The sequence below is a fragment of the Saccopteryx leptura genome, chromosome 2, assembly GCF_036850995.1.
Source record: "Saccopteryx leptura isolate mSacLep1 chromosome 2, mSacLep1_pri_phased_curated, whole genome shotgun sequence".
Lineage (NCBI taxonomy): Eukaryota > Metazoa > Chordata > Mammalia > Chiroptera > Emballonuridae > Saccopteryx > Saccopteryx leptura.
This window is the reverse complement of record NC_089504.1, coordinates 145,959,288-145,986,948: the sequence shown is the minus strand read 5'-3', so window position 1 is coordinate 145,986,948 and position 27,661 is coordinate 145,959,288. Positions and strand designations below refer to the sequence as shown.

The 27,661-nt window shown below is 39.9% G+C and overlaps 1 protein-coding gene across 4 annotated transcripts in view; it reads left to right on the top strand.

The window, feature by feature from the left end:
- The window catches only part of NELL2 (neural EGFL like 2), a 489,520-nt gene that overhangs the window by 440,821 nt on the left and 21,038 nt on the right, over nt 1-27,661 (top strand). For all 4 annotated transcript variants that reach the window (XM_066369010.1, XM_066369011.1, XM_066369013.1 and 1 more), the window contains one exon: nt 27,265-27,405. In XM_066369010.1, coding sequence (XP_066225107.1) covers nt 27,265-27,405 — 141 coding nt within the window. The remainder of the gene's footprint in view (nt 1-27,264; nt 27,406-27,661) is intronic.

Sequence of the window (27,661 nt, the reverse complement as noted above, 5' to 3'; positions counted from 1 at the left end):
AACTCCCATATGTGCCTTGACCAGGCAAGCCCAGGGTTTCGAACCGGCGACCTCAGCATTTCCAGGTCGACGCTTTATCCACTGCGCCACCACAGGTCAGGCCTGTAGTACACTATCTTATGAGTACTTCTGCACTTCATCCTCCTTTGCTACTGTTAATCTCCATCCTCTCCCCCCCCCCCTTTTTTTTTTTTTTGTTTTGTTTTGTTGTCACAGTTTAAATTTGGTGTTATTGTGTTCTTGGTAGAGATTTTACTTGTGGTTTTGTTTTGTTTTGTTCTTGTATCTGGTTGGAAAACCCTCTTTAGTATTTCCTGGAGTGGGGATTTTCTGATGATAAATTCCCTCATCTTTTCTGTATTTGTGAATGTTTTTATTTCTCCTTCATATTTGAAGGATAGTTTTGATGGGTACAGTATTCTTGGCTGAAAGTTCCTCTCTTTCAAGACTTTAAATATTGAGATCCCCTCTCTTCTAGCTTGTAGAGTTTCTGCTGAGAAATCTGATGATAATCTAATAGGCCTTCTTTTATATGTTGTATTCTTCTTTTCCCTGGCTGCCTTGAGAATTTTTTCTTTATCATTGGTTTGTGCCAATTTCATTATGATGTGCCTTGGAGTAGGTTTGTAATGCTTAAGAAAACTCGGTGTTCTGTTTGCTTCTTGAATTTGAGGCTTTAGTTCTTTCCACAGGCTTGGGAAGTTCTCATCTATTATTTGTTTGAATATATTCTGAATTCCATTTTCTCTCTCTCTTCTCCCTCTGATTTACCTATTATTCTTATATTATTCTTTTTAATGGAGTCAGATCATTCCTGTAGGGCTTTCTCATTTTTTTTAAATTTTTGAGTGTCTTCTTCTTCTCTCTGTTGTGCCTCAAGTTGCTTGTCTTCTATGTCACTAATCCCACCTTCTATCTGGCCTGTTCTATTAGCTAAGCTTGTTACCTCGTTTTTCAGTTTGTGAATTGAGTTTTTCATCTGTTTGATTTGTTTTTATAGTTTCAATTTCCTTGGTAATATATTCTTTGTGTTCGTTGAGTTGTTTTCTGAGCTCTCTAAATTGCCTTTCTGTGTTTTCTTGTATATCTCTGAGTATTTTTAGGATTTCTATTTTAAATTCTGTCATTTAGCTCTAAGGATTCCAGTATATTAAATTTTTTCTCCATAGATTTTCCCACATCTATCTGTGCTACTTCTCTATCTTTTGTATCTATGATATTCAATTTTCTTTTTCTTAATGGCATCTGACAGTGGTCTTGTTGATAGCACTAATGAGAATTAATAAAGAATAAAAAGTAAAAAATTTTAAAAAAGAAAAAAATTTTGGAAAAAATAATAATTTATTTTATTCCCTCTTTTTTCTTCTCTTCCCCTCCTCTCTCCTCCTTCTTGGGAAAATATCATGATGAACTGTGATTTATATTATGCTAAATGGAAAAAAAACTGCTTATAACGGAGGGCCTGAGTTGGCGGGAAGTGTTCAAGGGGCAAAAAAGGAGGTAGGGGCCCACAAAATGCTAAAAAGGTAAAACTTTGGGTCAAGTATAAAATGATTTGCTTGTAAGTGATTGTCGACTAAGAGATATAATGAGAGGGATAAGAGGGAAATGCGAAAAAGGAAAAAAAAATTACTATTGTATTAAGTGGAGCAAAAACTAGATAGAATGGAGAGCCGGGGTTGAGAGGAATGCTAATGAGTTAAAAGGTGAAGTAAAAAGCACCCAAAGTGCCACAAAAAAAAAAATTGAGTCCCAAATAAAATAATTTGTTTGTGATTGAGCATTGAATGAGAGGAAAAGTAAAAGGAGAAAAGAAGAAACTATAATAGGGAGAAAAAAGAAAAAGGGGAATTGGAAAAAAAGAAAAAAGAAAAAAAACAAAAAGAGAGAGAGTTAAGGGTTTTGGAGTGTAACTCTCATGGAGAGAAAGGAAGAAGAACAAGGAAAAAATGGGAAATGTAACACTTATGGGTAGTGTAGTTCAAGAAGAGGAAAGAATAAGATGGGCAGAGAATAAAAGGACTAAGGTGGAGGACAAAGAAATAATAATAATAAAAGCAAGATGAAAGAAACAAAAAAAATAGTGGAACAAGTTATAAAGTCTGTGGATTTTTCTTGATTTTGAGAGGTTAACTTCTTCCTTTTTCTTTCTTCTCCGTCTTCCTGGTCAGTGACACTGTACCCCAGGCTCTGCCCCTGTGGTACGCTTAGGTAGAGATTTGCAGTTGATGAGACTCTATGGTGATGTCATATATTAGGTTTCAGTCTCGTTGGTAGTCAAGGCTTGTTAGGGTTTGCAGGCTCTGATGATGAGAGAGTCCGTTTTCCCGGAACCTCTCTCCTAGTCTCTCCTTCTTGAATTAGCAGCCTGATGATCCAGCTATGAGGCTGCCGCTGCCTCTGACTGGGGAGTAAGAGGCTCAAAGAGCTGGGAAATCCCCACTCTGTCCCCACTCAATGCAGGGCTCTGGGTAAGGCTCTGTCAGAGCCACCAGCGTAATCAGGCGGGGCTGGGAGCCAATTGCTCTCAAGGTGACTTTCTATGAGCCTCCAGGCCTGTTCAGCATGCCTAGCACTCTGTGGGAGCACTCTCCCCAGGCTTTTTGCACTTTGTAACCTGTTTTGGCTGGGAAGAAGATGCCCTAGTTGCTACCTGCAGTACAGGAGGTGTTAAGAGCTGCCAAGTCCCTCTTTTTAGTGTATATCCCTGAGTATGAAAGCTCTGCCAATCAGAAGTTGCTCCCACCCCTTTAGCAAGAGGCACTAAAAAATATCACGCCTCTTTTTTTTTTTTTTTTAATAATTTTTTAATGAGGCGACATCAATAAATCAGGATACATATATTCAAAGATAACATGTCCAGGTTATCTTGTCGTTCAATTATGTTGCGTACCCATCACCCAAAGTCAGATTGTCCTCTGTCACCTTCTATCTAGTTTTCTTTGTGCCCCTCCCCCTCCCCCTCCCCTTTTCCCTTTCCCTCTCCCCCCTCCCCCCGTAACCACCACACTCTTATCAATGTCTCTTAGTCTCACTTTTATGTCCCACCTACATATGGAATAATGCAGTTCCTGGTTTTTTCTGATTTACTTCTTTCACTTCGTATAATATTATCAAGATCCCACCATTTTGCTGTAAATGATCCGATGTCATCATATATAGTCAAATAATTTTTGATAAAGGGGCCAACAACACACAATGGAGAAAAGAAAGCCTCTTCAAAAAATGGTGCTGGGGAAACTGGAAAGCCACATGCAAAAGAATGAAACTGGACTACAGTTTGTCCCCCTGTACTAAAATTAACTCAAAATGGATCAAAGATCTAAACATAAGACCTGAAACAATTAAGTACATAGAAGAAGACATAGGTACTAAACTCATAGACCTGGGTTTTAAAGAGCATTTTATGAATTTGACTCTAAGGGCAAGAGAAGTGAAGGCAAAAATTAATGAATGGGACTACATCAGACTAAGCAGTTTTTGCTCAGCAAGAGAAACTGATAACAAAATAAACAGACAGCCAACTAAATGGGAAATGATATTTTCAAATAACAGCTCAGATAAGGGCCTAATATCCAAAATATACAAAGAACTCCTAAAACTCAACAACAAACAAACAAACCAATAAAAAAATGGGAAGAGGACATGAATGCCTCTTGTCTTAGATCGCTGAACTGAGAGAGATCTTGTCAGTTAGAGCCGAGTAGGTCAGTTGGGAGGTGAGCAGACTGTGGGTTAAGCTAATTTCAGCAATTGGATCACCGATCTGCTCCAGGAAGGAATGCAAGCTGCCCGCGAGCCCCTCCCCTGACACTTGATTGTTAGCTTGAATGGCTGGGTGAGGCGCCCCGCCTGCCCAGAGAAGCTCGGGCGTAGGGAAGTTCACTTTGATGCACTCCCCATGCGCCCCTGGCAGCTGCTGCTCACCCATCTTTGCCAGGGACCGGCGCAGGCATTAGCTCACGTGGGCTGAGTCACCGCAGGCATACTCATTCCTCAGTTTGAATGTCCGTGCTGCAGCCTAGCTTCCTCCACACCCTTAGCCCCTCCCCCACTCTATCTCAGTTCCAAGTGAAAGCTGCCTTTGCTCAGGTCAGTGAGGAAGACAGAGTGTTCCTTTCTCTGTCTTATTTCCTTCATGGGTGATTATATATTTAGTCAATTTTTCACTTGATCCTACCTTCATTTTCAGTGTGTGGGACTCCCGGACACTCCAAGGGTAGATTTTTCTGTCTGGTTGATGAACTTGTTGAAATTTTGGGGAGATTTGTTGGTCGCAATCCTCACGGCGCCATTTCTCTGACGTCACCTCATTAATGTTTTAAAACTCTTATAACATAATCGAGTTTTGTGTACCTCATTTATCATTCTTATTTAAGTATTAAATACATGAAATGATAAACTACCTCTTGGTATATTGATTTTTTATACATAAAATGGTCATTAGGGCAGATAAGCCATTGTTAAATTATTTGAATCCCACCACTGGATATAAAACTGAGACATACAGACATAGATAAAAGTGAAGTGGTTATTGGAGGGGGGGGGGATATGGGGAAGGTGTGGGGGAAAAGGAGTAAAGGGGGACAAATATAAGGTGACAGAAAATGATTTGTCTTTGGGTGATGGGTACACAACACAATCAACAGTTCAGATGTTATAGGAATGTTTATCTGAAACCTAGGTACTCTTACTGATTAATGTCACCCATTTAAATTTAAATTTTAAAATACAATTAAAAAATATATATGCACCCCTGTGTTCAGCGCAACATTATTTACAATAGCAAAGATCTGGAAACAGCCCAAGTGCCCATCAGTAGATGAGTGGATAAAAAAGCTGTGGTACATTTACACAAGAGACTGCTACTTAGCTGTAAAAAAGAAGGACCTCCTACCTTTTTGACAGTCTGAGTGCACCTAGGGGATAATGTGCTAAGGGAAATAAGCCACTCAGGGAAAGACAAATGCCACATGATCTCTCTTATATGTGGAATCTAGTGAACAAAGTAAACTGGAAAACAAAATAGAAACAGAGACACGGATACACAGAACAGACTGACAGCTGTCGGAGGGGAGGGGCATTGGAAGCTGTATGAAAAAAGGTGAAGGGATTAGCAAAAAACGTGTGTGTGTGTGTGTGTGTGTGTGTGTGTACACATATATATTAGGGGGATGTAATGAGACTTTGGGGCAATGGGCACACAGTACAGTGTGCAGATGATGTTTTATTGACTCATACACTTGAAATCTGTATGGTTTTGCAAACCAATTTCACCCCAATAAATTTAATTTTAAAAATTAAGAAAAAAGATAAAAGCCATTCTATAATCAACTTTTTGTGCAGTTTATTTTTCATATAATCATGGAGCCTGAGAAATCTCTATAAGTCTATGAGTAAGAACTCATATTGCATGTATTATGTTGAAATGTTTCAAAACTCATTTTGGCATTTCAGTAATGATATTTACCAAATACAGAAATATCAACATTGTACATAAAATTTATTCCTTCATTTCTCTGATGAATATATTTATCATTTCTCTGATTCCTTTCCATATACAGTATAACTTTACTTTATAATGAAAGTGATGGGCAATCAACCTGTGAAAAAATAATAATTACTTAATTGGATTCTAAAGTATTCTCGACTCTAACCATTTACCGCTTCAACTCAATCATTGCTTATCTGAGACCTGAGACTCGATCAGTAAATCAGCGCAGGTTAATTTCTGGCTTGTGCCTGAATAATGGGTTCTGGATGGCAAACCCATTTAGGTTAGTCTGAGCCAAGGAGACACCACTATGCACTGGAATACATAAAGAGGGGGAAATGAATAGCTGAAACTCCTGAAAGATTGCACCATTTCCATTCCCTCTTTCATTCCACCATCGAAAGAGGAAATGGTTGTAAGGACTATTTTAAGGCTGACTTCCATTTCCTCTTGCAGCCAAAATGGCTTTTGTTCACACAGCTGTTTTCAGAACACTTCTTTATAAGATTCTACCTAGCTTTTTTCTCTTAATACATAAAGTATGTGCTGTGCTTCAAGCCTATTAATAAAGCACAATAGAGTTGTTCTGACCTTGATTCCTTATAGAAGAACCCCAACAGGGATTGTCAGTGCAGCTTCCACAGCTAGCTTGGAATAGTAGCTGTCTTTGCAAGGCAAGAACGCGGCACCACACAACATTTACTAAATTTGCTTTGGACAAAATGCATTTCTGTCCAGTTCTTCAGACCACATATCCTGGCATTCACTAGTTGACACCCTATTCATGGGCTGCAAGTAACCATTGTGCCTAAGTCTGAGATGTGTGAAAATAAAGCAGTTTAGTTCCAAGGACAAGTTGGCGGTGAGATGAGTGGAGCATTATAATTTTAAAGAGATAATCCTTATAAAAGATAGGAAATCAGAACGTAACTTTTTGAGCCAGAAATGAAAATTATAATTGTGTTCTATCATTTAATATACAATTTTTTTGTTTAAATTTTATGAACATTGACTTACTCCCTGACAGTGGTACCAATAAGAAAGCACACTGCATACAAGGTAAGGGGGGAAAAAATTGAAGCATACATCCAATTCATCATGCCTAATTAAGTGTTCTGAATTATCAGCTTCAATTGTTACAAGTATCATCTCCTTAGACAGCACTGACCACATAAATAGGAGACTGTCACCATCCCAGTTGTCTGTTGATCTGTGATTGATCAATTTTTGACAACAAAGAAATGTTAACAGGGTTCCATGGTGAAGCAATCACTGGAAAATCCCTTTCACTACATTTCTAACTAATTGTGGAGCACCCCCATTCCACACATGATATAGCAACACAATTATATTTCCTTTTGCTCACATTTAGTGGAACGAACCTATGGGGGTGTGCTGAAATCAATGGGGGATCAGGAGCCTGGAAAATTACATACTTGACGAATTAATGAACTATAATTCTGTATTACATTCTCAATCACATTGTGCTTCCTTTTCATTAATGGAACTAAGTTGCTTTTCCATAGACAAGGTACTTTTAAAAAATGCATTTATGTTTTCCTCATATTACAAAAAAAATGTTACCTTCTCTTTGGACGAATCTTGTTCTATCATGAAACATGTTAGTGGGAAATTTACAGAGACCTTATCTGCCCTGTAAGTCAACCTGTTGAAGTGCTTTAAATCAATGTTTAATTCCCTGACTGAAAATGGTGACTAATTTCTTAGTTCTTGTTCTTTTTAAAGAGAAAAATGTTTTTCAGTTAAGTAGTGCTACTTAATAGAATGATAAAGTCTTCTTTGAATAGGATGGATAACTTCTCATAAAACTTTACATAAATCAAAATTTAGTTAATTTTCAGAATGCTTTTAATATCTTAATGTAGATTTCAGTTGCTTCATATTATTTCTGGGTTCCAAAACATAAAAGCCTTTGGACACAGTATTCATACTTTATAAAAATGAAATCTAAACATAACTAAAAATTTGTAGGGGTCTAAAACAGAGCTATTTATAAATTCAAGTTAAGATAATTTTAATTATAGGCAGTAGTAATTAATTTAGCTAAAAAATAGTTCATCATGGTAGGTTTATTGAAGATACTACTTTCTAATTAACAGGCTAGCTCTCTCTGTGTGTGCTTTCTGTATACACACATACACATGTCACAGTTCAGAATCACAAATGAGCATGTGGCATTCTAACATTGTAGAAGTGAATTCTGCCAGGATTCTGTCAGAAACAATTTCATCAATTTCTGGGAAATATTATGTACACATTTCTCAAATTGTAGTCTTGAGAATCAGTTCATATTACTTTCCTGTCTAGAAGATTCTCGTTTAAATACTACCCTGATATGATGAACTGTAAAAGTAAAGAATAGAATGACTTATTCTAGATGACTCAAATCCAAAGGCTTGTATGCTTCCATGCTTTCGCCGTTGTGTTTCATTTCCAGGATATCAAGTCTCAAATCAAAATTCAGCCTGAATAGAACTAAAGCATCATGAATGTGGGAATAACACAATTACATTAAAAAAATACATAATGTTTGTTGCAATGTAAGTCATAGTTTGGAAGCAAATTATTTAAGGTTGGTTTCATTATGTGATTCTGTGCTCTCTTTGAAATTGTAATAGTGGGGTAGGTTTGAGCTTTTCATTTTCATCAAGCATATGTGTCATTCCTTACACATACTGAGCTCCATTTTCTGCCGCCAAACCACTTCTCTTACAATCATATATCAAATCAAATGCCTTTGTAACCTTTCTTTCATCCATAAAGCTTTTAATGACTCCAGTGTCACCATGCAGGGCAACCACACACAGTCTGCTTTTCCTTTTTCCCTCTCGTATTATTCAGTATTCAAATCTTTAATTATTTTTTATTAGTGTGATAGTATAGATTTATTTGGGTGTATTTATTTGTGTTTACCTCAACATTTCTTTCAAATTGAAAAATTCCCAAACGTAAATATATTTTGCCAATAGCATTTACCAACTTTCCTTATCAAATGGCTGTAGACTGTGTGGATGTCCTCATCTGTAAAGGGAGTTGATATGTACTTTATAAGATCATTATGAAAATCTAATAAGATAACTGACATAACTATGGAGCATAATATTGGGCAAATTGTAGGCATATTTTAGCCCCCTTCCTGTCTATGGCCTTTGTCCATTTCCCTCACAATCCACGTGCTCAGTTATTCAAATCTTATCCACTTTTAGCCAAGTGAGGGGACCCTAATATGATTTCACTTCAAGATGACAAATTGCTTGACTCTCTCCCCCTCCACCCATTTCTGTAACTACTTCTTCAAGTCAGACCCTCTCCTGGAATATTGTGACAAAGGCTTACTGGTGTCTGTGCCTTCCTGCCCTCTGCTTCCCCTCCAGTCTTTTTCCATACCACAGCCAGCATCCTTCTCCTAAACCTAAAGCATTATTGGTGCTATTAGATCCTGGCCTAAAACTCCTCAATGGTTTCTGAGTAATGTTACAGTAAAGACTAAGCTCTTTGATGTGGCCTTTAAGCATCTTCACAATCTGACCTCTGCTGACTTCTTCAGCTTTGTGTCTTATTGGTTCCCTCATTCCACCCCTAAAACATGCACATGTGCGCTTGTGAGCACAAACACACATGCTGGCCATATGTTTCTCATGGAAGCCATGTTTCCTACAGACTCCTGGCCTTTGTATGTTTCTGTCGTTACCATCTGTCTTCTCCTGTCTCATTTCTCTGTACCTTTTGGTTTCAATTAAGATATGTCTTCCTCTGGGAAGTTCTCTGGGTTACCAGTATTCAAGCTGGGTATGGTTTTTAAGTGTTTCTGCATTTCCTAAGTTGCTATACCATAGCATGTGTTACTCAACATTGTAAGTACCTATTTGCTCATTGTTCTCTGCATTAAACCAGCAAACTCCATGAGGACCTTTCCTATATCACTTGCTATCTATCTCCAATGGTTGTATATGGTTGAGCAAAGAGCAGGCACTGGATAACGTTTTTTTTTCTTAAAAGGCACATGTTTTCCTTAAAAAAAAAAAAAAAGCTGGAATAGGCACTAGACATTTCAAATACTATCAAGATGGATCTGAATGAGGGCAAATGGGCAACTCTTTGTAGCTTAAGTAAGTTCATTTAGACCCAGGACAGATTAAGGAAAAAGAAAACTTCAGGATAAATGCAATATGAATTGTGTCGTACAATAATGAGAATGCCTACATGCTTTTTAAAATTTCCTTCAGATTTCTAGACTATGCTCAAGTACATGCTATAGTCATTTTTCTCTTGTTCCCTTGTGTTGGCCTTTTTTTCGATACTGTTACTTCTCTTCTTCACTCTATCATTCCCCTTGCGTTATTTAGAAAAATTCTGAATTGCAGAGGTCATTCAACTCTAATCCCTATTTCAAAAATAATGTTTTTAGATCCTGATTAAAAAATCAGAGTCTGGCCCTGATTTTGGGTATTTGCATCTCCTTTATATTTGCTCTTTTTTTTTTCACAGGAGCTTGGCATTAGTATTACAGCTCATTAGCGGATGAATCCTAAAACTCAAGTGGAAAATATTTAAAAAAAATTTTTTTAATGTGCACTGGCTATAGAATGAGGACATTATCAGCGGTATACCAATCCACACCCATTCTGAAGCTCCCTTTGAAAGCCAAAGTCTAAAAACATCTTTGCATCCCTTAAAGCAGCGGCTCTTGAAGTGTGGACCACTTGAATCAGAATCTTTGAGGATGCCTGATAAAAATTTAAAAAATGAATTAATGCCTGATAAAAAAGGAACCCGGTGCATAAAGAAGTGTTGAGTTAACCTAAAAATTTAGTACTTTTAAATAATTTAAATACCTTTCTGATTCTGACTTTATGATCCATATAAAATGTTTATGTCTCCCTGATACATGTAGTACAATAAATATAGCACTAATAATTTTTAAAATATTTTAACAACAGTTCTACAAAACAGATACACTTGTCTCTGATTTTAGAGATGATGAAACTGAATTGGCTATGTTAGCTAATTTGTCTTAGATTACAGATATTAAATGACCAATGTTAAGATTAGAGCTCAAATTTTTAATTCTAGCTATAGGACAACCTCCCTAGCTGTAGATATACGTTCTACTACTATATTGTTATTCATAAAAGTTCGTGTATGTGTGAAATTTCAAGGCTAGATGCAAAAAGGAAATAAAAATAATACGTGTGAACTCTGTGATCAGTCTCTTGTTTTCTTCCCTAATTAACTTTACCTGTTTTCGATAACATTAAGCTGCTGTCCATGCCGTTTCTTTTCCCTGACATTATCTTCTCTTTATTTAGTGGTATCTATGAAAACCAATTATATATTGACTTCTAAGGTTTTCTGTTTGAATTTTTAATTTTCTTAATGGTAAAGATTGTTGCAAATTCTAAAATATGGATTTCCTCTCTAAAAATAATTTTGTATACTAAGAAATCTTGGAAATATCTTTGATTTGTACAAATCATTCACTCACTGCATCAACTTAGTCACCAAGTCGTGTAACTTTACCCCATACATTGCTTTTGAACCCCTTTAGGAAGATGTCCCTCCCGTCTGTCTCACTGCTGTCACTCTTCTCATCTCTCACCTATGCTACGGACAGAGCCTCCTGTGTGCCCTGTATTCCCTCAGTTTGAATTCATTCTCCAGGCTGACACCAGAGTAATTACTCTAAATGCAAATCAGTCACTATCCTGCTTCCTGGGTTTCCCTATCACCTAGGAGATAGATGCTGAACTTGTTAGGAATATGCAGCCACCGAAATCTTATCCCTGCACACCATTCCTGCTCGTCTTCTCCCACTTCCCACCCCTACCCCTCGGACTGTTCACTCTAGCAATAACATAGCAATGATGATGAAACCTCTAATTGAGACTATGTCATGTGTATTGGACAAGGTAGTCAACGCTCCATTTGCACTCCATATTTACACCTTACAGCCCTAAAAATCAGTTGTAAAATTCTGTTTTACAAATAAGAAAACTGAAGTCCAGAAGGTTTAAAATTAGGTTGCCCAATGTCATTCAGTGGGTAAGTATCAAGGCGGATACTGGAACTCAAGCAGTCTGTTTGAGAACCCTCTCTAGACCGGGTGTGTATTTCATGTCCCTGTGTCTTTGCACTTGCTTTAATCCTTGTCTGAAAGCACTCTCCCCCAACACAGAGCTTCCTAGGAAATTCTGTTCATCTTTCAAAACTTTTAATTTGAACAACTGTCATAGACAAAAGTTAAAATTTAGAGATAACATTCTTTCATCAGTTTTAAGATCCACATATTTCACATTTTTAACATTTCCAGTATCAGAATGCATCTTACAATTGAGGACATATCTCTGTTTAACTGGCAGCGTTTTTCTTTGTGACACATAAAATAATATGCAGCTTACAATTAATGAAGTAGCTGGATTTGAGAAAATGTGATACAGTTCAACATCAATTTTTGTGCTAAATTTCTTGAAGGCCGAAACAAAAAAGGAGAGTCCTTTTCACAGATCTGAATGCTGGAGGGGGAACATTCTTGACTCCTCGCCCAGTGCCTTTCTAACTTCAAGACAGACACAAATCACCTGGGGACATCTTGAAAAATGCAGATTATCAGACTTCATTAACTGGGATTCTGACTTCATAGACCTAAGGCAGAGATAAGAAATCTGTATTTTTATCAGTCATCCTCAAAGATTCTGATTCAGGTGGTCCACACTTTAAGAACCACTGCTTTGAGGGATGCAGAGATGTCTTTGACTTTGGCTCTCAAAGAGAGCTTCAGAATGGTTGTGGATTGGTAGAAAGGATAACGCTAATAATGTCCTCATTCTGTGGCCGGTGCACAGGTGCGCTATTCTGAGACTGTCTTGTGGAGCGTCTGACAAAAGAAAAAATGAGAGCATATGCCAAAAATATCTAGGTGATTTGGGGGAAAACAAAACTAATGCTGCTGAAATGTACCACTTGTCTCTAAAGTGATGGCTTGATTACTAACAAGCTGTGTGTCTGGCAGTCTCACAGATAATTTTAAATATGTACTACTTATATATGCATATGTGTGAAATACATGTATGTTTTTCCTATTTTATATATGTAGATATATATTTTGTGTATGTTTGTGTGTCTGTGTTTAGTGCATTAGACTGTGAGCCTGGTGGGGCACAGCCTTTGTCTTTATGCCCTCAGGGTGTACCCATTGTCTGGTGTCCTGTGGACACCCAGCCCAACAATGTGTTTTCACAGACATGATGACATGATTTCATAATAAAATGCTGCACTTTTTTGAGACCACTGTGTAAACAGTGGGGGCTGAAACAACCCTGAAGACCGTTAAAATATTTATTATCATTTAGCTTTTCCCTTGATGATGGCAATTATAAGCTGTATTCAGTATGTCTGCTGTCTTTTCTCCAATAAAGAATTTCCTTAATATAGAGCTTGTTTTACTGTCCCATAACAAAAAATATATTTTACTTTTGTGTGTGTGTGTGTGTGTGTGTGTGTGTTTGCGCACGTGCGCGCATGCCAGGGAGAGAGAGGCTGAGAGAAGGACAAATAGGGACAGACAGCAGGAAGGGAGAGAGATGAGAAACATCAATTCTTCATTGCAGCTCCTTAGTAGTTCTTTGATTGCTTTAACATATGTGCCCTGATTGGGGGGGGGGGGGGTACAGCAGAGCAAGTGACCCCTTGCTCAAGCCAGCGACCTTTGGGCTTAAGCCAGTGACCATGGAGTCGCGTCTATGATCCCACACTCAAGTCAGTGACCCGCACTCAAGCTGGTAAGCTTCTGCTCAAGCCATCGACCTCAGGGTTTTGAACCTGGGTCCTCTGCATCCCCGTCCAACACCCTATCCCTTGTACCACTGCACCTGGTCAGGCTCTTTTACTTTCTAGTACTTTCTTCTGTGGGTGTACCTTACTCAGATGTATTAATAAAATTCACTTCTGCCTTGAACACTAAAAACTTAAGAGACAATTTTTAGTTTGAATTAATAAATCAGCTATTATATCCTTTCATTACTGAAATGGTACAGATGAATCAATATGAGAACAAATTTTTCATTGCTATCACAAAGAAGTTCATTACCTCATGGAATTATGTTGTCATCTCATTTATGGAGTTTTCCCCAGAGTTGCCCTAGGGACAAACATCAGTACATGCTATATTCTTGACCTGAAATAAATTTATGAAAATAAGATTGCTGATAACCATGGTGGAAAGTTTTCAACAGGAAATAATCAAAGCATTTTAGGACCAGAAGCAAACTAGTAGTTCTCTACATTTTGTAGTATCTACAGCATTAACCTTTTATTTCCTTCAGCCTATCTGTCCATTTATTTAGCAAGTCTAAAAATAAAAAAAGGCCATTTTTTCTAGAAGACAGCAATAGAACCAATAGTTTTATATTTTTAATGGAAATTAATATTTACAATGATGGCCCTGGGACACTAAGTTCTTTCTAAACGAATGAAGAAAGGTTGAGTTATGTTCAGCATAGTTTTAATAGCTAATGGGCTTTCTTATCTTGTAATTATTTGGAAATATGTCCTTGAAATGCCATAAATGATGATCGACTTAATTAGACTTACTCTTCAGTAAAGCAGAGCCACCATTTTTCCTGAAAATATGATGGAATGATGACATACAAGGATTAGAATTAGTACATTTATGCATATTTAAATAATACACCACGTTTAAAGCAGCATTCTCTGCTTTAAATTTAGAACTCAGGATTCACTGGTGACAGAGACAGGAGTAGAAGAAAAAAAATCCATCTGTAACTTCCCTCTCCTTTCCAATGATCTATTTTTTTTCCTTCTATCTTGTTGTATCTTGAATATCAGAGAAGAATAAAACAATTTGTTTATAAACTATTTTTCATGTACCCAGAAATCGTGAAATGAGATTGAAGTTCAGTTATCTATTCTGTATTCTGCATCATCAGTCTTTTCGTTTTTATTAGTGCCCTTTCCTTGGCCTATAAATATGTTCATTTCATTATCTTAAAAGATTTCCTGCATCCTTGCTTTTCCCTGCCTTTTAAAATAACAACACACCCTTTCCTTTCCTTCCCTTCCTGATCACCATTTTGAGAAGTGAAATCTGTCCTCACTGTATTTTATTGACCTTCACTCCTGTTTTAACTTATTTTATTTTGTATCCCCTTTGCTGTCATCTGAATTGCTATATTCGGTGGCCTCTCTTCCATTTTCATTTGATTTAATCAATCTGATGCTGTTGACACTTCTTCCTCTTGAAAGTTTATCCTCCTCTTACTGCTGAGAGTATTATTCTCATTTGATTCCGGGTTCATCTGCTTCTCCACCCCTCTCCCTCTCCTTTCTCTGTCTCTCTCTTCCCCTCCCGCAGCCAAGGCTCCATTGGAGCAAAGATGGCCCAGGCGCTGGGGATGGCTCCTTGGCCTCTGCCCTAGGTGCTAGAGTGGCTCTGGTCACAACAGAGCAACGCCCCGGATGGGCAGAGCATCGTCCCCTGGTGGGCGTGCCGGGTGGATCCTGGTCAGGCGCATGCGGGAGTCTGTCTGACTACTTCCCCGTTTCCAGCTTCAGAAAAACAACAACAAAAAACAGCAACAACAGGCCCTGTCCGGTTGGCTCAGTGGTAGAGCGTCGGCCTGGTGTGCAGAAGTCCCAGGTTCGATTCCCGGCCAGGGCACATAGGAGAAGAGCCCATCTGCTTCTCCACCCCTCCCCCCCTCTCCTTCCTCTCTGTCTCTCTCTTTCTCTCCTGCAGCCAAGGCTCCATTGGAGCAAAGATGGCCTGGGCGCTGGGGATGGCTCCTTGGCCTCTGCCCCAGGTGCTAGAGTGGCTCTGGTTGCAACAGAGCGACGCCCCGGAGGGGCAGAGCATCGCCCCTGGTGGGCATGCCGGTGGATCCCAGTCGGGCACATACGGGAGTCTGTCTGACTGTCTCTCCCCGTTTCCAGCTTCAGAAAAATACAAAAAAAAAGAACAACAACAACAAAAAAAAAACAAAGAAGGACGACAGGGAAGAGATAAACTCCCCGAAGTGGAGAATGGGAGCCCAGGTTCAAAGCTGGAACTAGGACATTTGTGGGAAAATGAGCAAGGGTCTGAGGGAGCTTGCTGTCTGCTTCTTGCAGCCCTCAGCATGCTGAGAGTGTCAAGGACAACTTGTGATTGAACACTCTGTACTCCAAAGCCTGGTTGTCTCTACCTTGCTTTCAGAATAATATACAGAACTGCAGCCCCAGCAAATGACTCCCTTCACCATGTGGCACCAGCCTGTATCTTCTGCCTTGTCTCTTGTCACTTTCCCAGGCATAGATGCCTACCTGCCACGCTGAGTCACTCGCTCTTCTAGGATCCTTGTCGTGCTCCCCTGTCTATACTATGGTTGATTCCTCTGTTTGGAATTCCTCCAGCAGTTTGTCTTGGTAATTATTTTAGAAGTTCCTTGCATTGCCTAGCCTTTTTGGCAGAGTGTATACCTCTAATTATAACTCTTGCAAATTCATTCCTAGTGATTTGTTACCATGTTTGTACCTCCTAAACTAGTTTCTGTTAAAAGTTGGATTTCTCCTGGGTTAGTGCTCTTAACAACTCTCACATCCTTGGAAAAGGCCCTATAAAGTGCCAGTGTCTATTCCTTTACATAAAAGAATGCTGTGATTCCCACTTCTTTTTCCTCAGTTTCAATTATCTTGTATCTGTCTTCTCTTCCTACTTCCAGCCCTTTTGGACTGGTGACCTGGTAAGACTGCCTTCAGGCTTAGTGTTTGTTTCATCCCTACATGCTGCTCATGGCCTTGGTCCCCCGCACACCGGCCACCCTGAAGGGCACACTCCGCCACCCCTCAGTCCCAGGTGGGCTTTCTGACCAGCCCCTCTGACCAGCACCTGCTTTCCTAGAATGGGAACTTGGTGATTTGTTACTGAATTTGCAGTGCCCACATGGTGTCTGGAACTTATTAGACTCTAATAATATTTGTTGGATTGAACTGCACAGAGAAGCCCTGGAGGAAACTGCAAAGACCTTTATTCCTTCTTGTATCATGCTGGCTACCCAGGATTAGAATCATCAAGTTAGAGAGACTGTGTCCTTTCCCCTCTGTGGATTAAGGAGACAAAAGCTCACGAGTTTATTTTGGCAGCATATCAGCAGTGCAGGTTGGTGCTTTCTTCCATCTGTGCTGGACAGAGGGGGCCTAAGGCAGCATGCCCTAAATGACTGTGTGTAACTAAAGCCTGTGCGCCCTAACAGCTTAACCTCACCAGGTTTCCAGTGCCTGGTACCTAGATGTCCCCTCTTCAATCAGCCTTCTGCTGCTAAAATAAGGAAAGGGGGCAATGAAAGATAGATATTGTTATCCACCCAGTGCAGATTTGCTGTTGGATTTGTCTGCAGCTTGAATGGGCCGCTCAGAAACAGTCCAGTTGAATCACGCAGCAGGCAAGCCTAAGGAGCTCTGAATGGGGGGTCGAGTTCAAATGTTGTGGCCTCCTGTCACACTGGCCTCTCCAACTTTTAATAAAGAGAGCCTGAGATTTTCCATGGGTTGGAAAGCTGTTGTGATTCAATTCTTGGATTCTGGTGTTTACTCGACTTCAGCGAACGAGGCTGCTGCTCTGTTTGCAGCTGAATCTTTGAAGTAGAAGGTAGTGTCAGCTGGGAAACAGGGCTAATGAGCTTTAGGAAAGCCCACTAACATTAATCTTACTCCCTCACTCAATTTTCATTGTCAGTACTAGAAAGGATCAAAGACTTGTAAGAAATGCTTTTCACTCTAGGAATATGAGCTGAAATAGCAGGTTGTTGGTGCTAACACACACACCAAAGTAGTTACAAAGCAAGTCTGTTATGTTAGAAGACATGATATACTAGTAAGTGCTATATGGGTTTAAAGGGAAAAATAATTCTATCTCAATTTACGCCTAATCTAGTCTTAAGATTCTATTTCTCAGGGGCGGCAGCAGCTGGGGAAGCACGTGGGGGTGAGGGACAGGGGTGAGGGGTGGGGGTGAGGGGCGGGGTGAGGGACAGTGGCCCCTCAATACAAATGAGCAAACCTAAAAAACACCACCTGTTTACCCCACAATCCCCTGGGAGCATGCGTGGGGGGGGGGTCAAGGGGCAGCGGTGGAAAAAAGAAGAAAAAAAAGATTCTACTTTTAATACTATAAACTTCCTTCTGAAAACTGCTTTCACTGTATCCCATAAATTTAGGGTTATTAAAAATCAACAGCCATTAGGTGAGAGGGGACTGGTTCAAGGGGGTGGAGGGATTGAGCAAAAAAGGACAAAAAAAAACCCCACAAAAACTCATGGACAACAGTGTGGTGATTGCCAGGGGTTGGAGGAGGTGAGGAGGGCATAAGTACCATAAATGGTAATGGTTGAAGACTTGATGGGGGTTGGGGGGTGAACACACAATAGGAAGTACAGAGATGTACTATAGGATTGGGCATGAGAAACTGAAACCTGTATAATTTATGTTAACCAATGCCACCCCAATAAATTCAATTTAAAAAATAATTTTAAAACAAAACATGCTCATTTAAAACAAAAAAAGCAAAAATAAAAAGTTATTTACATGTTGCTTTATTTTCAAAAAATTTATTTGAGAAAATCAGTCATGAAATTTTGGACAATATTTCATATCTAAATCCGTTATAGTTATTATTTTTTTTTTAATTTTTTTTTTTTGCATTTTTCTGAAGCTGGAAACAGGGAGAGACAGTCAGACAGACTCCCGCATGCGCCCAACCGGGATCCACCCGGCACGCCCACCAGGGGGCGACGCTCTGCCCACCAGGGGGCGATGCTCTGCCCATCCTGGGCGTCGCCATGTTGCGACCAGAGCCACTCTAGCGCCTGGGGCAGAGGCCACAGAGCCATCCCCAGCGCCCGGGCCATCTTTGCTCCAATGGAGCCTTGGCTGCGGGAGGGGAAGAGAGAGACAGAGAGGAAAGCGCGGCGAAGGGGTGGAGAAGCAAATGGGCGCTTCTCCTGTGTGCCCTGGCCGGGAATCGAACCCGGGTCCTCCGCACGCTAGGCCGACGCTCTACCGCTGAGCCAACCGGCCAGGGCCCGTTATAGTTATTAAAAATAATATAATGCTCAAACGAGTTTGCATTCCTTGAGCACTCACATTTATTTAAGTGTTGAAAGCAGACGCCCCACAACCTCAACAAAAGAGAAAGGGACATGACCTTATGATTAAAAAAACATATTACAGCCCTGGCCGGTTGGCTCAGCGGTAGAGCGTCGGCCTAGCGTGCGGAGGACCCAGGTTCGATTCCCAGCCAGGGCACACAGGAGAAGCGCCCATTTGCTTCTCCACCCCTCCGCCGCGCTTTCCTCTCGGTCTCTCTCTTCCCCTCCCGCAGCCAAGGCTCCATTGGAGCAAAATGGCCCGGGCGCTGGGGATGGCTCTGTGGCCTCTGCCTCAGGCGCTAGAGTGGCTCTGGTCGCAACATGGCGACGCCCAGGATGGGCAGAGCATCGCCCCCTGGTGAGCAGAGCATCGACCCATGGTGGGCGTGCCGGGTGGATCCCGGTCGGGCGCATGCGGGAGTCTGTCTGACTGTCTCTCCCTGTTTCTAGCTTCAGAAAAATGAAAAAAAAAAAAAAAAAAAAAAAAAAAAACATATTACAGACAATCTAGAAAGCAAATAATCCACATGTGGTTAATTGAGTTGATTAATTGTTTTGAAGATGTTCAATTGCCTGCTGTTTATCAATATGATTTAACTACCAGGATATAGGATAGTGATATAAATAGTCCAAGTATATTTTTATGAGAAATGATGTCAGCTTTTTATTAATGATGAACTGTATACTTATGATCTGACTTTGCCATTAAAAATAATGTCCTCACTTTGAAAAAAAATTGGGTTTTGTTTTCTTTTGTATAGAATAGCAACTAAGCTTTCTCTTAGCTTTATAGGGGAATGGGTTAAACTAATGATGAGGGTCTATTTTAGGTATGCATAGTTCTAGACACTTGCACATTTTTTATTGTCCTTAGTTATGTAGTTTGATAGAAATAACTGTATGCATGTGGACGTGATTATCACTCACACTTCTCATTTTATAACTACATTGAATTTTACAAGGAAATAACCTGTCATTTTCTAAGTGACCCTTTAAAGACTTATGGCAAATAGCATTTTCAGTAGCTCACTCTGAATACAATGGTCTGTGTACCGTTGTAGAATGCCCCTAGTCTTAGTCTCCATACTAGAGAGAGACAAAACAAGATCTGGCACGTGTGAACCTTTTGTGTTCATACATTTTCCTTTCTTGTTTTTCTGCTTGTTGGTTTGTTTTTAATGATCGCCTCAAAACATATGTGCTTTCTAGAAAGTCTATCCTTAACAGTGTCTCCCAGCCTCATTATCTAAGTTTATTTTGATCCCTGGAGTATGACTACTATTGATGGCTATTGCTGGATGGCTAAATATCTTTCAGATTTTAGATTCTCTGTGCTTTGGGACAGCAACTTAATATCATTACTAGCTGGCTGTTCTAAATGTAGCTACTAAAAAAGGTCTAATTGTCCCTAAGGAACTAGGAACTAGTTCTTTTCTTAAATATAATATACAATGAAAGTATAGTTTTTCATAAAATTTATTTTTAGTTTTTTTTATATAATGTGCCCACAGAGTATAAAATTTAGGTTCTCATAATCAAGACTAAATCATATGGGCTTATACACTCCTGTGCTATCTTTCTGAATATTTTTATTCAGTTCGGAAAGTAGTATGTTCAAACTTGGTAGTTCATATATGGAGTAAAGTAATATTTTTCTCCCCTAGTTCTGCTAATCTCTGTATATCTAACGCAAATAAAAATTTGGTTTTAACTTACCTAAAAAAAGTACTCAAGACATAAATTCTTTAAAAAATTTTTACTGGCCTGACCTGTGGTGGCGCAGTGGAATAAAGCGTCGACCTAGAACACTGAGGTCGCCGGTTCGAAACCTTGGGCTTGCCTGGTCAAGGCACATATGGGAGTTGATGCTTCCTGCTCCTCCCCCTTCTCTCTCTCTCTGTCTCTCTCTCTCTCTCTCTCTCTCTCACGCTCGCTCCTCTCTCTCTAAAAAATCAATAAAATATTTTTAAAAAATTTTTACTGTTTTCTATTACACAATATGTAAGGCATAATGTGTGTGTATCCATATGTTATAACTCAGTAATATACACATTTGTGTATGGATAAAATATAATTAATTCTTTTTTTATATATTTAAGTCTGAATGATGTTTTATTTATTTATTTATTTTTAATAAATTTTTATTAATTTTAATGGGGTGACATCAATAAATCAGGGTACATATATTCAAAGAAAACATGTCCAGGTTATCTTATCATTCAATTATGTTGCATACCCATCACCCAAAGTCAGATTGTCCTCTGTCACCTTCTATCTAGTTTTCTTTGTGCCCCTCCCCCTCCCCCTCCCCCTCTCCCTCCTTCCCTCCCCCTGCCCCCCGTAACCACCACACTCTTGTCCATGTCTCTTAGTCTCGTTTTTATGTCCCACCAATGTGTGGAATCCTGCAGTTCTTGTTTTTTTCTGATTTACTTATTTCACTCTGTATAATGTTATCAAGGTCCCACCATTTTGTTGTAAGTGATCCAATGTCATCATTTCTTATGGCTGAATAGTATACCATGGTGTATATGTGCCACATCTTCTTTATCCAGTCTTCTTTTTTTTTTTTTTTTTTTACAGTGATTAAAGCCTTTAAGCAAACTCTCGGCCAATACAGCAAGAATCCATAAAAGAATAGTGTCCTTAACAAGTTCACCAAGTCCAAGTTGGCCCCAACACCATGCCAAGTCCCTGATAAATGCAACCCAACCCCAGTTCAGTCTGTTAGGAGCTGTCCCAAGGAGCAGGAGTCTAGAAAAAGTCCACATCCAGGAAAAGTCCGCATGGCACTGGAATTGTTGTCACAATTCTATACTTTGCAGTTCACATCCAAGTCCCAATGACTGCTGCTTCTAGCTGGTAATGATTCAGGTAGACTGGAAAAGCCATCTGCAGCATGTGTGGAGATGGAGCTTCTGTTTTCCTCTGCCTGGAGAAGTGAGACCAGGTTGCTTTTCCCTGGAGCTCTGTGACTGTGGCTTGGTAAAGAGAACCTTGGGATACACTAAGCTGGGTGGCAAAGGTAGATTCATAATAGAAGTTGGCAAAAGGGGGAAAGAGAGCTCTAAATTAGGAGTAGGTCCCAGCCTGAAATATGAGTGGGGCATTGAGGTAGGAGGAATAAAGGAAACACTATATATTAAACAAAGCAGCAGAAAATAGGACTATCAACCCCCACAACAGAGATCTTCGAGGGAAGAATAAAAAACCTGACTATTCAGGCAAGACATAGTTAAGTGGCCCTTGTGCAAATGAGATCAGTTTACCTGCTTCTTGGAAGAAATACCCTAGGCTCGTCCACAGTGTCGTAGATGGGGCTGACGGCCCTGGGCACCTTCAGCCTTCAGTGGCAAACCCCAGCATTCTGGGCAAGTTTAGGTCATAGGTGGCTGGAGCAGGGCTGGAAGAGACTGAACCATCCCTTAGAGGAGCGAGGGGGAAGCCTACCTTCCAGTGTCCCTGTTTCCTCACAGCAGAGGCATATAAATCTGGCAGGCTTTAGCTCAATGACCTTCCTTTCCACTATTGAAGCAGGACCCAGATGACATTCTATGAGACCCCTTTGGGGCATTGGAGCCTTTAAGGGCGTATCCTAAAAGCTGGTAGTTCCCCTGATCTCTATTGGGCTTTTTCTGCCTCTTGGTATCTTAAAAGCCATGCTCAGAAGATCTCGCTGAGGGGTTTGAGGATCCCCATCTGCCTATATAAATCTTTTCCATATATCTGGGGCTATTTGGAAAAAGACAAAACAGTGTTATTAGCTGGATCAAATAAAGAAGGTAGTAATTTGCAGGAGAAAAAGATTTGGTGTCTCCTGTTCATCAGCATTCAAAAGAAATTTAAAATTTTTTTTAAGTTAAAAGCATGGTATGGTAGACCCGTACGAGTTCCAGGATATGACTCCCCCCTTTTAAATTTTTTTAAATTGACCTTAAAATATTTGCTGGGTACACTTTAATAATACCTTGACTTTAAAGATTGTAAGAAATACACATAATTCGAAAGGTTTGACAAAATACAGTAAATGCTTTTGCTCCATGTGCAGGAGCATTGTCAGTTTAACCAGTTTAGGAAATCCAATAATAGAACAATGCATACAGACAATGAGCTTTAACATGCTTAGATAATTAATTCTTCAATTCTGGATCAGATTTCAATTATTTTTTTAAATTTTTTCTTGAATATATTGGGGTGACATTGGTTAATAAAATCATACAGGATTCAGGCCCTGGCCAGTTGGCTCAGTGGTAGAGTGTCGGCCTGGCGTGCGGGGGACCCGGGTTCGATTCCCGGCCAGGGCATATAGGAGAAGCGCCCATTTGCTTCTCCACCCCCCCACCCCCTCCTTCCTCTCTGTCTCTCTCTTCCCCTCCCGCAGCCAAGGCTCCATTGGAGCAAAGATGGCCCGGGCGCTGGGGATGGCTCCTTGGCCTCTGCCCCAGGCGCTACAGTGGCTCTGGTCGAGGCAGAGCGATGCCCTGGAGGGGCAGAGCGTCGCCCCTGGTGGGCGTGCCGGGTGGATCCCGGTCGGGCGCATACGGGAGTCTGTCTGACTGTCTCTCCCCGTTTCCAGCTTCAGAAAAATACAAAAAAAAAAAAAAAATCATACAGGTGCACAATTCTACAATACATCACCTGTGTCTTGCATTTTGTGTCCACCACCTCAAATTAGATCTCCCTCCATTGTGCTCGCTTCGGCAGCACATATACTAGATCTCCCTCCATCACCATCTGTCTCCCCTCAATTGCCATCCACCTCCACCCACCCCCCTTCCCTCCTGCAATCCCAGGTTTCAGTTCTTCACTCGATAAACATTCACCGATCAACTAAGTATATCAAATCACTACAGATGAGGCTGTGTGTTTTGTCTTTCATTTTAAAAAGAGGGAGCCAAACAAGCTTCCCTTCTGGTTAGAAGTATACACTTGGGCAATTTGCACTTTCATTTTTTATTGACTTTCACCAAAGTAGAAAAGTTTGAATAAACAAAATCATCAGGAACATGAGAGTGTAAATTGAAGCAAAATATATTATCTGGCTAATTTTTATTCTCTATCCTATATGGAAACAAGCATATAATCTGAACTATAACACATGTATACTTATATATTTTGTAAATTGAGTCATATTTTAAATAAAGGCATTTCACTACCTAACAAATTTTACTCAGAAATTCCTTCTAAAATGTGAAGAAATGGTCCATATCTTGGTGTTTTTCAGAATTCTGTCATTTGTATACCCCTTAATAATTTTTGTTATATTTATATGCCAATATTTACTTAATACTGTTTCTATAATCTTGCTCTCTTTTTAAAGGGAATATTAGTATCACTTGCTATAAATGGAAATAATTCAGTTATAAATCTGCAGCCATTAAAATAAAGGATTTGCTTGTTTTAACCTAATACCATACCAGTGGTGATAGATACAGACATGCTGGGAAACACTGTCCTATATGATTGTAAATTCAGATTTTCATAAATTTAATTTTCTTAAACACAGTTCAGATGGAAAGTAAACCCAGTGGGGGCAGAACTTACTTCTGGTTTGTGCGCCCTTGTTTCCCCAGCACTTAGTACTTGGCCCGTAACAGCTATGCAGGAAGTGTGAAGGCTAAATGAACAAGAGATGTATATATTTGTGTAGTCATCTCCTAAAATTCTATTTAGTAATAATTACATAACAAAATAATACTCCAACTGTACATGAAAATACATTATGGCCATGTTGTACCCTCAAGTCTTCAGAAAACAGTAATATAATCAATCTTCAATGAGTACGTTTATAGATCAAGGAAGGTTACTGTATTGTAAATAAAAAATGGTGATGAGACAGTATAGGACTAGGCATTGTGATTGAAAAAGGTGATGAGGGCCCTGGCCGGTTGGCTCAGCGGTAGAGCGTCGGCCTAGCATGTGGAGGACCCGGGTTCGATTCCCGGCCAGGGCACACAGGAGAAGCGCACATTTGTTTCTCCACCCCTCTGCCGCGCCTTCCTCTCTGTATCTCTCTTCCCCTCCTGCAGCCGGGCTCCATTGGAGCAAAGATGGCCCGGGCGCTGGGGATGGCTCTGTGGCCTCTGCCCCAGGTGCTAGAGTGGCTCTGGTTGCAACATGGCGACGCCCAGGATGGGCAGAGCATCGCCCCCTGGTGGGCAGAGCGTCACCCCATGGTGGGCGTGCCGGGTGGATCCCGGTAGGGCGCATGCGGGAGTCTGTCTGACTGTCTCTACCTGTTTCCAGCTTCAGAAAAATGCAAAAAAAAAAAAAAAAAGAGAGAGAGAGAGAAAAAAAAAGAAAAAGGTGATGAGAAAAAATAAGTAAGAAATAAAAGTTGAAATGGGTATATCTTAATGTCATGGGATCTGAGGTTATCCTGCAACTGTGCTCAGGCATGAAAAAAGGACTAAATTAAAAGCTACATATAGATGCAAGAGTTGTTTCCATGGAGAAGGCTCTGTCCCCTCAATAGTTACTTCCAGATCACCAATGTTAGGTATGCTAAACAATACTCCTCACTGCCTTCTTCCAAAAACTCGCTTCTGACGCTTAAATCCCAGCCTATTTGCTTTTGTCCATGCACTTAAGAAATGACAATCAATTTTCTGCATCATTTGGATTAGAAAAAAAGATTGTATATAGCTGAATGAGCATAGCATTTTAGTCCTATTTATAATCGAGTGTTCATCGGTCAGGGAGGCCTTTGAAATACAGATAGGCTATTTCATAAAACCTGTGAGCCCTTAGAAAAGGGAAGCAATCTGCCTGTGTCAGGAATCAACCGTCAGCTGTTTGGCCACTCACAATTATTTTGCCAGTGGGAACTGCCGACAGTAGGAACTGACTCTTCAGAAAAGGAGCCACAGAAGCAAAAGCTTTCATAGTTCAGACATAATGTCAAAATGTTACAATAATATAAAATATCTACTTTTTGGCCCATTAACTAATTACCTAATTTAAGAGAATGGTTTGTGTCTTATTTTGGTTAAGGAACTCTGGGCTTATCAATAGTAAGTTAATTTCTTTTAAAAAGTAATCTCCATTTATTCAAAAAATTGTCTCTTTCAAAATTGAACGTAAGAAAAAAAGACATTTAGAAAGAAAGAAAGAAATATGTACTTTCAAGAATTTGGAATTAGATGAGACTGGAATAGGAAGGAAGTAGATTCTGCTGAGCTGATGAGGACTGTCTGGGGGAAAGGACTCTAAAAAGCAGCTGGCTTTCCCTTCGACATGAGGGACATCTTCATGCCTGGTCACTGCAGCGGGAAATGTGATGCAGGTGTGGGCAGCATGTCAGAAATAGCTGTCCTACCTTGGCAAGTAGAGTTTTCAGTCACAGCCTAGGGCTGTGACAAGATGGGAGGGGGGGTGCATGTGAATATTCTGCGCAGCAACAATGGTGTGGTGCGGTCAGATGGCTTAGCAGGGCCTGAGTCAGCCCCAAAGCACTCAGAAACCCAGAGGTATTGGAGAAGAAGGGGCCACTTGGAAGACGACTCTGGGAATTACTTTTTCCCTCTATGAGCAAAGGAAGAGGCTTGGATAGGGTTGGATGTTCCCGTCATGCAGCAAATAGACAAGAACAAAGAGCTCATAATACTTAGGAATAGTAATAAGTCACTGGAGAAAATATACTGCTCACAAAACTTAGGGGATATTTCCAAACTGAATATGAAGCAATGAAATATCCCCTAAGTTTTGTGAGCAATATATATGAGACTCAAGATACATGGCTGTCTTTGTTTAGAGAACTTTGCCAATTTCAGCCTGTGGTTACTTGCAGACAGCTGTGAACTTATAGGTGACCTTTGTTAAATCCCATGTAATCGTTTTACCTCATTTTTTCATTTGTCTGATATGCTATCTACATGGAAGATATTTTTTGAGGGTTGAATGAGGTAATATATGTGAAACTCATTAAAAGTGACAAATGATATATCTTTCAGAAATATGAAGCACATTGATGCATGAATGCTATTGCCATGTATTGATGATGAATGATGTATTAGGTTATAACAGGGTATGCTGATAGTTATAAAAAACCCTAAAATGCCAGTGGCTTAAAGCAAAAATGTCGATTTTTTGCTCATACTGTATGTCCGTTCCAAGTAGAGAAAGAATGTACCTCTATTATCCTCATTCAGGAGCTCCAGCAATCGTCAGAGCCCCTGAAAATTGCTGGTCATTGTAATAGGGAAAGAATACATGTGTGCCACGCACTGTACCTTCAAGGTGTTGCTTAGCAGTGACACATGCCACTCCCTAATTAGCTTTAGGAAATCCCATGGCAATCCTAGCTTGTGTCCAGAAGAAGAGCTGGAGATATTTGGTGAGCAGCATTAATGACTACCACAGATGATTTCTTGCCATGTCCTACAGTTGGATGAATTTTGCAACAGAGAAACTGTCTAGATGTTTCTCTTGTTACTAATGCCACTGCATTCTTTCTGTCTTTCCAATAACCAAGTAGACTTTCTTGACCTTATGTTTTCTCAGGTTTTAGGATTTGCTGGCAAGTAAAATGTTCATAGAATATTTTTGTTTCTTTGAGATAAAAGTAGTAATTGTATAACATCCTCTTTTTATTTATTTTTTGCCAAACAGACATTGATGAGTGCTCTGACGGCTTCGTTCAGTGTGACAGCCGTGCTAACTGCATCAACCTGCCCGGATGGTACCACTGTGAGTGCAGAGATGGCTACCATGACAATGGGATGTTTTCACCCAGTGGAGAATCATGCGAAGGTCAGTACCGGAGAAGACGTAGAGTTTAAAAACTCCTCTTGAACCTGAGTAATATATAGTAAGATATAAATAGTAGCCATCAACCTAATAATGTTTCAGTTGGTGATATTTGTTGTGTGTTTATACAGTAGAGATTGGAAACATGTAATAAATCTAACTTTTGCTTGCTAATTATAATTTATTTTTAGATAATTAAAATTTGTAACACTAAACCAATTCTCTGTGGATACTTGCAACCACTGAAGAATGTTGTAGA